Raw genomic sequence first — 13,541 nt, forward strand, 5'->3', positions numbered from 1 at the left:
TTTACTTGGGTAACTACTTAGGAATGTTATTTTTGTCTTTTGTTTGTTTGATTTGGTTTTTGGTTTTTATATATATATATATATATCATACAGTAAAACTGCTACACTATTTTCTGAAATGGCCAGACCCATTCGCATTTCTCTCAGTAATAAGTGAGAGCTCCAGTTCTTCCACATCCTTGCCAGGACATGGTGCTGTCAGTTTTTCATCCCTGTGATAGATGGATAGTCATTGTTGTTATGGCTTTTAAGTTCTGTTGCACTTTTGTTCAGTGTGTGGAGGGGGCATGCGTTGTCCTTGTTGTTTATGAAGAGATCAGAGGACAGCTTGCAGGAACTTGTTCTCTCCTTCCAGACATGGGGTCTGGAAATTGAATTCAGATTTTCAGGCTTGGCAAGAAGTGTCTTTACCCACTGAACCAACTTGCCAACCCTCATTATGCTTTTAATTTTTGTTTTTTTGTTTTGTTTTGTTTTTACCACCCAACCACATTCATAAGTGTCCAGAATTTAATGTGCTCTTTATAAATGCTGGAAACAAGTCCAGTGTTAGATAAATACTTGACATATTTTCTCCTATTATAATGAAAGGCAGATGACCTATTTCCTCTGGGATTTTTGTAGCTTTGGGTTGTTTATTTAGATTTATGGTCCCTTTTGACTTAATTTTTGGTTTTTATGCAAAATGACATAAGAGAAAACACAGAAGCTCGAGTCAGGGCCCATTTGGGACCCATTTAGACAAGACTCAAAAGAAAGAACCTCAGTAGGTCCTCTCAGTCAAGGGAAGAAACTCATTGCCAGCCTGAATTTCCCTTTTATTTTCACTGCTTTGTGTGCCACAATTTAGTCATCATTTCTTTGCAAGTTCACTTTCAGTGTTTGCACTTGTTTGCTATCATACAGCGTGGTGTTGCGTAGACACTGTTTCTGCCTTTTGTGCATAGACAAGAGTGTTGGCGTACTGAAGGAGGAAATTACTGAAGTTGTTCTGTCAGCATAAAGGAGGCTCCTGGAAGCCTGGAAGGGGTGGCTCAGCCAATAAAGCCCGTGTGCAAACATGTGACCTAGTTCAGATTTCACAGCCTACACAGAGAAGCCAAACATGGTGGGACATACTCATAATCCCATACAAGGGAGGTAGATAAAGGCAGATCCCTGGGGCTCGGTTGCCAGTCAGCCTACCAGATCAGTGAACCCTAGCCAGTAAGAGATCATTTCTCAAAAGACAAGGTGGACGGGTTCTTGCCGATGACCTCCACATGCATCTGCACACGCATGCACACACACCTGTGCGCCCACACACATGAACATGCACATACACATACATACATAAAGAAGGTTACTGGAAAACATCATTCAATCAAACTTTTCACTACAGCACATAGCACTTTTAATCTGTGAATACAGATGGAAGAGCCTTAATGCTACTGGCCAACAGGTGTACCTCTAATTACATTTCCAAAAGGAGTGAATTTTGTGAAGTAACTTCTTTTGCCTTTGCAGACTCTCTTGGTTGTTTTACAGGACAGTTTTTATTTCTGTCCCTAACCTTGGCCCTGAGCATATAAACTCTCCACTCTTCGTGGGAACTCAGGGATAAACACTGTAGCAATGACTTCCCTTTAATGGTTAATGGACTAATCCCTAAACACGGTTTGTACCTATCTTTGAAATCCACCTGGGCTCTAACCACAGTGAAAATATACTGAGCCTCCATCCTCTTAAGTATGGACGTGTTTAAAATGGATGGATAAGGCTAAGTTTGGAGAGAAACCTGGCCACAGATACATTTCCTTAATCCATCCATGAATTCCACTCAGGGATAACCATAAGGCTCTTTCTGTAAATGTTTTTGTCTTCTGGTTTATTTTTAGGTCAGTAAATTTTACTCTTGATTCTTTTTAAGTGCTTATTAGCACGATTGCCACAACACTGCCAGGTACCTGTGTAACCATGGAGTCCTTTTGCTGATGCACGAAATGTCCTAATATCAGTATCAATTCTTGCTTTCTCCTTACTGAAGAGCAGACACAACCACTGCTATATTTTTATCCTCCTCTGCCTGTGGAATTAATTGCAAAGTGGACAAAAAGAAAGAGTGATGTAGAAAAATATTTTAAAACGAGTAAACATGTTGTTCTTACAGTGTTCTGCCATCAATGCTGTGTGCATTTAGTCACAGACCAAAATGTTTAGATTAGTTAGATAAGCAGCTCTAGCTTCAATAACTTGTCAGGGTCAGCCGCTTTGGACCCAGAGAAGAGCATGTCTGATTGCATGCTGGTTGATACCCCAGGTCCCGCCTCTGAGAAAAAGGTATCGGACAGGTCTGATGCTCTTTGGGTGGATGACACCTAAATGAACATCGGTACAAAGTCCCAATTTATTTCTAATATCAGAGATCAGACCTCTATTCTTGCCTGATGCGTCTAAAACAAAAAGGGGGAACTGTAGAGAGCTGCGGAATGCTGTGCCTTAAAGATGGAGCTGGTTTCCGCCTTCCACCTTCCTGATGGTGAGTGCTCTCTGTCACGAACAATTCCACATTTGGCTAAGGCTGAGGATCAGGCTTGCTTTCATGTATGTGGACCTATCTGCATTGCCCACGTGGCACGCCTGGGTTGGCTACCCAGAGGCTATTTAAGCTGTGGGCTGGCTTTCCCCAGGGTCAGATGATTGTTCAAGGTTCCTGAATAAACTGCATTGAAAAAAAAAAAAAGAAAGAAAAAAAAAACAAAAAAACGAGTAGACATGTTGTTCTTACAGTGTTCTGCCATCAATGCTGTGTGCGTTTAGTCACAGACCAAAATGTTTAGATTAGTTAGATAAGCAGCTCTAGCTTCAATAACTTGTCCTTTTTAGAAAACTAAAACAAAACAAAACAAACAAACAAACAAACAAACAAAAAAAAACTTGGTCGATAAATACGTATTTGTAGACCAAGTGTAAATTCAACTCATTTGAGCTAGCAGCAGACATTGTCAAAAATTTTCTATATAGTGCACAACTTTATCAAAGATAGGCTTTATTCCGTGGAAGTACAAGACAGACAGCCTGACTTGCGGTAAGCATGTGTGACTTGTGCAAGTGCCCCCCCCAGGACAGCTGCTCGCTGGGTGGGCAGAGTACATGTTACCCCCTTTCCTTGACCCTCCTGTCCCTGCCCCGCCTCTTCCTTTCTCTCGAGGCTTTTGCCCTAGCCCTGGCACTGTCCTCCACTCCCCACCTCTGGAATCTTCTCAGTTCCCAGAGGTCCACAGTGGCTCAAAAAGAAAAAGAAAAGACAAAGGGAAGAACTTTGCTCTTCACGCTGTGAGCTCCAGAAGCATGCCCTGCCATGCAAGTCAGCGTGTCTGCTGCAAAGTGAGCGCCCGCTTACCCTTGCAGAGTACGAAGAGGTGCGCTGAGGATTTTAGACAGCCCATTGTAGAAAAACCCTTCAACTTGAGTTTTTTAGAAAGCCTGTTTCTTTTGGTTTGTTTGTTTGTTTTTTAATTCTTCAACTGCAGACATAAACAACTGCTGTTTCTTGTTTTTGTTTGTTTTTTGTTATTGTTTTGTGAACTATACTCAATGGACACAGTGTGGACATGCTGGACATTTGGTTCTAGTCCAAACTGTAATAAAAATGATGAATGATAGGAAGATAGAAGCTAAACATGTAGTTAGACAGGCAGACAAAAATCTTTAAAAAAAAAAAAAAACACGTCTAATACAGGTGAGTTTTGCTTCACTGTGCTTTTGGGGTGTTTTGATGGCCAAGGCTTTGTTCAGTGGGGCTGTAGTTATCAAGCTCTCGAGTTTGCTGGAAGGCTAACCCCAGAATTGCAGAGACCTCGTGGCTTTTTTTCTGCTGCTACCCTGAGCCCTTCACTGTCTAGTCATGACCAGTTCTTTGCCAGGCAGTTGCCAGAGTTCCACCCTCGGGGCCACTTTGGCATCTGCACCCCTTTAACACTTGGCTTGTGTTGTGATTTCTTTACAGGGGTTACCCCACCACAGACAGCTGGCTACATAGAGGTCACTGATCTCCAAGCAAAGAAACTCCGATACCTCCCTGTCCCCAGGTAATCTATCTCACTGCTCTCCTTACCTTGGTTGGCTGTGTGAAAACAAGAGAGTTCTTCCTGTGCACTCTGAATAAATGCACGGTTTCTGCGTCTCAAAGTAGCAAGTTTTCTCCCCTCCCACTTAGAGTTGGTTTGAATTTCACCACTCTTATGCATGTGTTAATGACATTTTCATTTTGAAAAATGCTCAAATGTTTGTAAACACAGTGTGTAGGCATGAGCCCTTGGCCTCTGGCCCCCTGCTCTGCTTTGAGTACTCTGTTCTGATTCTTACTTTCTGTACCAGGGACAACACTGTCAGTACTGCAAAAATTTTAATTTAATACTGAATTAACTTCACTCATTTCCTGAAATAACAGATTCAAAATGCCCAAGGCTTCAGCCAGCATTATTATTACATTGTTTCTAAAGATGATACTGTATATTTACAGTCCTGTCAGCCCTGTGGTGGAACAATTCCCAGAGACTTAGGGTGGGACTTGTTACCACCCACGGCATCCATCGTTGTTCAGCCCTGCCAGCAAAGCCTGGAAAGCAGGGAGATGTGTGCTCTAAGCACGCATACTCTCTTCTCCACTGTGAGAACACCCGTGTGCCCGCTCGCCTGCAGCCCCGGAGGCTCTGCCTAGTCTCCCGTGTTCTAGCTGAGGCCTTGGTCCACTGTGACTATGTTCCTCTTCTGTCCTTTCTTCACTGCCAGCCCAAAGCCGCCTCCTAGTCTTTCTCCTCTACTTTAACCTAGATTAAGATCACATTCCCTCCCTCGATGTGCCTTGACACATGTGACTGACCCCTTCACAACACAGTGGGTAGAGCCTTGCCGGAAGTCCCAGTGAGAAGAATCTGGAGCCTTCTCTAGCATTAGATGGGGGTCAGGCAGGCGTGGCAGAATCTGTAGGCTACCCAGTGCAGCGCTGGGCCATGTCCCTTTACCCTCCTCCAACCCCTAAAAGAAAACAGCGAGGCATGGCAATGCAGCACTCAGCAAACGCTTCCTTTCTCGTGACCTTTAATCAGACTTGACAGCTATGAGAAATGAAATTATTATCCAGAGAGGTAATTTTACTTTCTCTAATCATATGGCTTCTTAGAATACCTTGATATTTTGGCTTAGTGGGAATTGTCTTTTAATCATTTAAGAAAATTTCTTATTCTATCTTAGTCATACTTCCGCTAAAATACACAATTAGTTCAAGAATCAAAGCAAACAATGCCCTGTAGTGTCTAGTTAGGGTTTATATTGCTGTGACAAACACTGTGACCAAAAACAAGTCTTGGGCCAATGCTCTCTCTGAGGGAAGTTGGGGCAAGAACCTGGAAGCAGGAATTGAAACAGAATCCATGAATGCTGCTTACTGGCTTGCTCTCCATGGTTTGTTCAACCTGCTTTCTTATAGAACCCAGAACCACCTACCCATGGGTGTCATCACCCACAATGGGCTGCCCCCTCCCCTTATCAATCATGAATCAACAAAATGCCCTACGGCCTTCTCTACAGGTAATCTAATGAAAGCATTTTTCTCAGTTAAGGTTTCTCTTCCCAAATGGGTCTAGGTTTGTGTCACATTGTCAAAATCAACGTTAACTACTGTTAGCATTTCGAAAGCAATGGTCATTTTTCCACTGTTCCCCATGAGCTGCATGTGTCTGTGTTCATTACATTCTGTATGAGCTTTTCATTCTACTAGCCAAGGAAGGAGGTCCTGGAAGGGCATCAGAGTGCTCAGCAAGTGCTAGCTGGGCACACAGGGCATTCCTCCCAACTGAAGCTGTCTGACCAGTGCAGTCCAGCTGATTTGATATAGTCAGAGCCACACAAAGAACATAAGCAAGGGAGTGGGGTGTACTCAGAGGCTGAGTACACGCCCTGTAATGTGCAGTGCCCAGGGTTTGGTCCCCATTACCAGGAAATAAAAAGAACGAGGTAAACTGAACTTTAATGATATATTTTGTTTAACCAATATCTCGAAGACAATATTTTTGAGATATTATTAATATAAAAATTTTAACGTAGGTTAGACATGATTGTGTGTGTCTTTAATACCAGCACTCAGAACAGAGAGGCAAGTGGGTATCTGTAAGTTTCAGGCCAGCGAGGGGTACATAGTGAGACCCTATCTCAAAAAGAAAAAAAAGGGAAAAAAGATCCTTTCTTCCTAGTACATATTTTACACCTGCAAAACATTTCACGTGTCACATAATTGAGATCATTGTTCTTACATTCTGACTTTCTGTTGAAATTAGCCATTGCTGTATTTGGTACACATTAGAGAAGAATGAACCATCTAAATTTAAGGTGATGGGTGTGTGTGTGTGTGTGTGTGTGTGTGTGTGTGTGTGTTGAATGTTCTACATGCCTTTCTTGGTTACTGTGTTTTTGCTGTGATAAAACAGCACAACCAAGACAGCTTTTGAAAGGAAGCTTTTGATTGGGGGTTTGCTTCCATTTGTACAGGGGTCAGTTCACTATCCTCATGGCAGAGAGCACGGTGACAGGCAGGCATGGCACTGAAGCTTTAGCTGAGAGCCTACGTCCTGATCTTCAGGCAGGAGGCAAAGAGAGAATGTGACTGGACTTGGCATGGGCTTTTGAAACCTCAAAGCCCACTCCCAGGGCTGCATGTCCTCCCACAAGGCCACACCTCCTAGTCCTTCCCAAACAGTTCCTCTAACCAGGACCAAGCATTCAAACACACGAGCCTACAGGGCCATTCTCATCCAAACCACCACAGCTAACGTCAAATAATACAAAACGTAGCAGAGTTGCGTAACTGCAGAGCCAAAATGAATGCATTTTTTTCCTCAAGTTTTTGTCTCATATATTTGAGTTTGATTAGGTTTTTATTTTGGGGTGCTGAGGGTTGAATATGCAGTGCTCTACCAGTAAGCCCTGCCTCCCCACAGTACTGACATGTTCTCTGCAGCTGGAATTGCGCAGGCTGCCAGCCCAGCCCACTGAAGCCCCTCCCATACCCATGCTTGCACAGCAAGCACTTTAACCACTGAGCTATCTCCTCGGCTTGTAAACTGTGTCTGTTCTTCTACCTTCATTGCATGTGTCCTTGGGATGTTCTTGTGCTGTGAGACGGGTTAGAGCAGACAGTAAACAACCATGCATTGGAGAAGAGCAGGTGCCGCTCACCAAGGCCGAAAGGACAGACTTCTGGTGGGGAGCAGCATTACACATGTTAAGGTGTCACCTGCCTGCTTTGCATGGTTTCTGATCTCTACTTTGGGCTCCTTTTTTAGTGCAGAATCTCTCTCGCCATACACCGCATGGATATCTGCTATTTCGGACACAGATGCTCTGCTGGCTGAGTGGGACAAAAATGGCGTTGTGACTGTTGATATGGGAGGGCGTGTCAGGCTTTGGGAGACTGGACTTGAACGTCTACAGCAGTCGCTCGTGGAATGGAGAAACATGATTGGACAAGACAGTGACAAACATATGCAGGTATCACTTGAATTGACCTTTCCTCTCACAAATTAATTTAGTTTTAAATGCCGCCGTTGAGGAAACTTCTGGTTTAGCTACTCCAATAGCTGCTTAAATGGCTAAAAATTATTTTTAGACTCGTAACAGAAAAAAGACAGTCTTGAGGGTGGCAAATTACGACTGTGCCTTAGTTTTCTGCCAATGCTTAAATGTCTAGGTTACCAACATCACAATATGCAAATATAATCAACTTGCAGTTTTTAGCCATAAGCATCTCTGGTTTTCTGCATCTTTCTTTCTTGTATCAGCATGGTTGTTAACATCTGTGCATGCTGCCTAGAAAAGTTAAAAAAAAACAAAAAACTGGGCCTATTGTGTACAACATATCCCTTTAAGGTCTAAGGCTCTGGACGGGAGAAAGTCAGTGAAATGTGCCTCTCATGGAGTTTGTGCCAGCACCTATTTGCCAACAGTGGAAAGCCAGCAGGCACTATGAGCAGGTGCAGCTCTGACTGAGCGATAAAGGAACAGCCCTTCTGAGCGCAAGGAAGCCCAGCTGCAGAGATGAAGCAGTCAGTGTCTGTTCTTGGTGCTGTCTAGGACTAACTAGAGGAACAAGGCAGGCTGCAGACTCATGTATGCATAAATTAACACCGTCAGCTTGCAGTTTTCAGAGCAAATCTTTTCTTGTCAAATATCATTGTTATATAGCAAAAAGAAAGGTAGGCTCCAAAATTAATTGGAGGAAGAGCAGGTTGCTACCAGCCCCATCACTCTGCAAACAGCCATTAACAAGGTAAGGCATTACCACTTATTATTCTATCAGTCATTGATTAGTTATTACTATTTTATGTGATTTTTCCTTAAAAGAGATTTAAGTATATTTGTAAATGAATAATATATAATATACCTTTCTCGTAGATTTTTTTAAAGCTTGCAGGAATCTCTTGAAAATCTCAAACCAAAATCGGCTAGTGACTTCCAGTGCTTTTGAAGAGACATAAATGTATTAATTTAGTTAGGTTGAAGCAAGTGCATTGCTCTAAACAGATGTTGGTAAGCTGGTTGCTCCACCGCAGCAGCAGAGTGACCCCTGTCCATCCGCTGTGCTTAACGATATTTAGGGAACTCATGACCTATGGTTCTGTTCAGAATTACTCTAAACGTTAGTTTGCACTCTATTTGAACTAAATTTCTTTCACTTCTGTTTTCACTGGTGCCTAACAGTTGTGTTTGAACGTCAAATGTGTTTTCTTTTGTATTTCTCACTTAATGTGGAAATCAAAGCTCATGCTTTCCCTATGGTCAAGATGTGGAGTCTAGCTGGGTATGATGAGGCATGCATGGTCACCTCGGCACTGGTGATGTGAAATCCCAACAAGGTTGAACCATATGCTGTGTTCAAGGATAATCCAGGCTCTGGAGCAAGACACTGTCTCAAATAAGAAAGAAAAGGGGGCCAGGTGTGACAGTGCAGACCCTAAACCCCAGCACTTGGGAGGCAGAAGCAGGCAGATCTCTGAGTTTGAGGCCAGCCTGGTCTACAAAGTAAGTTCCCAGGACAGCCAGAACTATACAGAGAAGCCCTGTCTTGTAAAACAAAAGCAAAAAAATAGAGAGAGAGAAGGAAGGGAAAGAAAATATTTGTGAATATAAATATTTTAATTATTTAGAATATTAAATATTAAGAATATTTAGAATATTTAGAATATTTAGAATAATTAAATATTTAGAATATTTAATACTAAATTAAGCCTCTTAGTTCTTTTTCGGAAAGAACTTTGAAAAAATGTTTACTTATCATTTTCTAATGGTTCTTGGCTGTTTAAATCTTTAACCCCTCTTTATTTGTGTCTTTATCCTGTAGCTTTTCTCTTCCCGGCACTTGTCTGAATATACTGCAGATCTTTGCTTTTCTAGCTCCCTAGTTAAGTAATGGGTACACAACAATTACTGTCTTCCTTTATGCTCAAGCTTGTATCAAGTAAATGACACTGGCAACTGAAGCTAAATAGTGACGCTAGAAATAATCAAAATTATCTCAAGAATAACCAAAATATTATCTGAACTTCCTCTAATCACACTATTTTCTCAGAAATGTACAACTCTGTCCTCAGCTCAAAGTTCAGAGCGCAGAACTAGGCAAACAGTAATAAAATAATATAAATCGAATTAAAAGGTGTTTTATTGTGTTTTATTGGGAAAACTATGTTAGTCAGCATGCTCCTTTTGCTCTGTTGTTTCTCAGTCTGTATGGTTGACACTAAGCATGGTTACTTGGATACACAGTTAGAAAAACAAATTGTGAGTATGCATCCTTATGCCAGTGGCCAGAATGAATAATCCAGATAACCTGCCATTGTTTGAACTTTTGGTCAGATCTCTTGGTAAATAACGAGGTGGAATACTGCCTACTCTATTTAGGCCTACTCATGTTGTAATTCAAGAGTAGATTGTACAGCCAAATCTTTGCAGGAGTCACTGCCAGTAACAGGAAGTGATACTTGTCCTCTGGTCAACCCTTTCTAGTCAACACTCAGTCCACCTCATTTGTGAACGCTTTACTCAGCAGTGCTCAGAAGAGTGCTGCTCCTGATTCTGGAGCTTAGGAAATCTCTCTTACAGAAGTGAGGAAAGACACCTAGTTCTTGATGCCTTATTCACATCCTGGATGCCAGCTCCTTTCACAGACTCTGGTGGAGGGGTCTGATCGCCATCTAGTGGCCATTGTGTGTACTACACATTATTGAAATGAAAGCTCACCTTTGCACCCCAGCACTTGGGGAGTCAACCCTCTGCTTGGGAGATTTCTGCAGTCTTTTATGTGGTTTCTGTTGGGTAGTGGATGCTCCTTTAGGTCAGTAGTGAAGGCTTGGGAAATAATCTTTCAAACTGTCTGCTTCATCCCTGATTCTTCTGAGTATAGCAGGCGGACTGTCCTTACACTCACGGACAAACTATGGTGTCCTTGCTGCCTTCCGCCATCTAGCAGCATTAGCATGGAAGCCATACTTACTTGAAATTTTGTTAGTGAATTCTTTGCTATGTTTTCAAATGAGAACCCAAAGGAGTACTTCCCAACTCTTCATCTAGCATACATTCATTAATTCTGACAAGAATTTGTGTTTTCCTATAGTGATCAGCCATATGAAAGTATTACCACAACTGCAGTGCCTAGAATCACTTGTTTTTACATTTAGACTATATTTTCAGAAGCACGGATTAATTATAATCCCAAACTCATCCAGTTACATTTTACAGTGTTACTTGTTTTTTTATTTTATTATTTTTATTCCTCCAAACAGTTTTTTTTTTAAGTCTGCACCCTTTTCTTCAAAACTGAAATCATCATCTCTGCAAAGCTGTCCGTGTTGTTCTCATGAGGCAAGGTTTTCTACTTACAGCAGGGGACTCAGACAGCAGATCTCCAGATGGCACTAAGAGGGGCTCTGTGGCCTGTGCGGAGCACTCCTTTAACCACATATGATGATGGACGTTCTGAATCACAGTGTGGGACTGGAACCACGTGTCCTTGCAGTGAGGGAGGCACATGGTCAGTGTAGACAGAGAGATGCATGGAAGGAGGTGCAGGTGAAAGATAACTGAGCTGCATGAAAGCACCACTGGTCCACTGTCCCTCTGAAGAAAACACTCTGGGATCATGTAGTTTACTCATAGGTACACTGATGTAGCTGTGGCACAACACCGCAACCAGGACAACTTATCAAAGAGAGGTGTTTAATTGAGCTTATGGCTCCAGAGAATTAGAGTCCATGATGCTGGAGTGAAGGCACGGTGGCAGGTACAGCTGAGAGCTCACAACTCAGACTGCAAGCCAGAGGCAGAGAGAGCGCTGCGGATGGCTGGAAGCCTTTGAAACTTCAAAGCCCAGCCCCATAACACACCTCCCCCAACTAAGCCTCACCTCCTCGTCCTTCCCAAACAGTATGTATGAGCCTCTTGCACCACTCTCATTCAAACCCCAGTCGCTAACTATGGTTGCCAGTTTGGTTTTTTTTTTGTTTGTTTTGTGAAAAAAATTAATAAAAGTTACTTTTGTATACTTTTATTATTAAAAACCATTTTAATTTAAATTTATTTTGATCATATTCTTCCCCTTCCCACGTCATTCCAGATCTTCTCCCCCTCCCTACCCACCCAACTATACTATAGCTTTTTTCTCAAAACAAACAAAAAACAATACCTCCAAAACCAAGAGAACAAAATAAAACAACACTCAAACAGAAAAATAATGCCAATAAAGTGTAACCAAATAAAAAGTACTCAAGCGCGCGCGCACACACACACACACACACACACCTGTGGACTCTACTATATGTTGTTCAACCACTCCTGAACATGAGGTCTGCCCATGTGTCCCAGAAAACAAAAACAAACTGATTTTCCCTTCCTAGCACGTATAAATGACAGTTCTGTTGTTAATGGTTGGCCTTTTCTAGCCACTAGCTCAGTCACTTTGCAGTTTTAAGATTTCAGTTGGATGATAAGGCCTATTTCAGAGTAATGCTACTCTTATATTAAACTTATTTTTTTTTCCTCCAGCATACAAGCTCTGAAGATGTTTTAGTGTTACACAGTTCTTTGTTCAGTTTTCCAAGGAAGCCTAGTCTACTTTTATGCTTTGTTCTTTGCTTTGGCCAATAACTCTGGAAACAACCTGATTCCGTGTGTCATTGTTACAGAGGAGTCAAGGCTTGTAGGATTGTTAAACATGTTATATCTTTGGGGATCTCTTTTTCCCAGAAACCCAATGCCTTTCATGAACTTTTGCAATTCCCTGCTGTATCTCTAGTCATGTACAAACACACTTGGCTTTTACTGACATGACCAGCTGTTTGCCCGTGTGATAACCCCTGGGCTATGCCTAGAATTCTTTTTCTATTGTTTATTCCCACTAGAGAAATCCACAGAAATTAATTTTGACTCTGTAAGGTTTTCAGTAGTTAACTTCTAAAAATGTAAGGCCTCCTGGCAAGTGTACCCAGGATATGCTGATAAGGCAGCTGTCATGCCGATAATTGGCAAACGGTGCTAACAATGTATACCAAGTTCTGTGGTGTAAATATTTTCTCCCTGCTGGTTTCAAGCTACCAGAGGTTAATGGTCTGCTTACAAAATTCTGGAATATTTTGCAGTGATCTCTGACAAGCTGGTAAGGTTTGGTTCCAGTGTGCCACTTGCTGAACTATCGTTATGCTCAACCCTTTGAGAACTGTGATTTTTTATTTTTAAAAAGTACAAGACTGAAAGCGTGGTGTAATGCTCTCTCCGAAAAATATAGAAACCACAGTGTGCCAGCTACAGAGAGCAATGTCTTTGGGAGGGGGAAAAGCTTTTTTTTTTTTTTTTTTTTTTTTTAATTTAGTGCTGGGGATTGAACCCAGGTCCTCAAACATGCCAGGCAACACTCTGAACTTCATCCCCAGACTATTCATGTTGTTGAAGCAACATCTGGGTTTGAGGAAAGAACTAGAAAGCAGTCTGCCTTCAGGTGACACTCCACACATTGTAGTTCAGAAACAGTTGCTACTCAAGTTTTCCATCCTTCCATCCATCATAGCATCAGAATTAGTTAAGTAGTTAAATTTAGCAGTTAGATCAACAACCACTTCTCTAAGAAAAAGAAGTAGGAAGTTGATGTTTTTGAGGGGCTCTGAGTTTTCAGTTACCCTTGTGCGTATGGATACAGCAACAGTGACAGCCATATAAGCTGTGCATATACAGTGAGAGAGAGGCAGCCATATAAACTGCATATCCAGTGAGAGAGACAGCCATATAAACTGAAAATTATGGCTGTAACAATTCTAAAGAATTATCAAAAATTGAAATCCTGTCTTGCCTCCAGACTCTGGAAAAAGCCTAAGGAAGTCTTCCTTATTTTCTCCTCAAATCACCATCAGTACTATTTCAACTCCCTTCTCTCATGCCAAGCTTTAAGACATTGTTTTATGTTGTTGCTCCCACAGTGCATATTGTTTATATTGGTAAATAAGGGAACAGTGTTAGCAGTG

General features: G+C 41.9%; 1 protein-coding gene across 1 annotated transcript in view; it reads left to right on the plus strand.

Moving 5' to 3' along the window:
• Positions 1 to 13,541, plus strand: part of Vwa8 (von Willebrand factor A domain containing 8) — a 332,841-nt gene that overhangs the window by 249,845 nt on the left and 69,455 nt on the right. Inside the window, exons 36-37 of the mRNA XM_060391483.1 lie at positions 3,989 to 4,070; positions 7,323 to 7,527. Of these exons, the coding sequence (XP_060247466.1) occupies positions 3,989 to 4,070; positions 7,323 to 7,527 (287 nt within the window). The remainder of the gene's footprint in view (positions 1 to 3,988; positions 4,071 to 7,322; positions 7,528 to 13,541) is intronic.

The sequence above is a fragment of the Meriones unguiculatus genome, chromosome 9 (assembly GCF_030254825.1).
Source record: "Meriones unguiculatus strain TT.TT164.6M chromosome 9, Bangor_MerUng_6.1, whole genome shotgun sequence".
Taxonomy (NCBI): Eukaryota; Metazoa; Chordata; class Mammalia; order Rodentia; family Muridae; genus Meriones; species Meriones unguiculatus.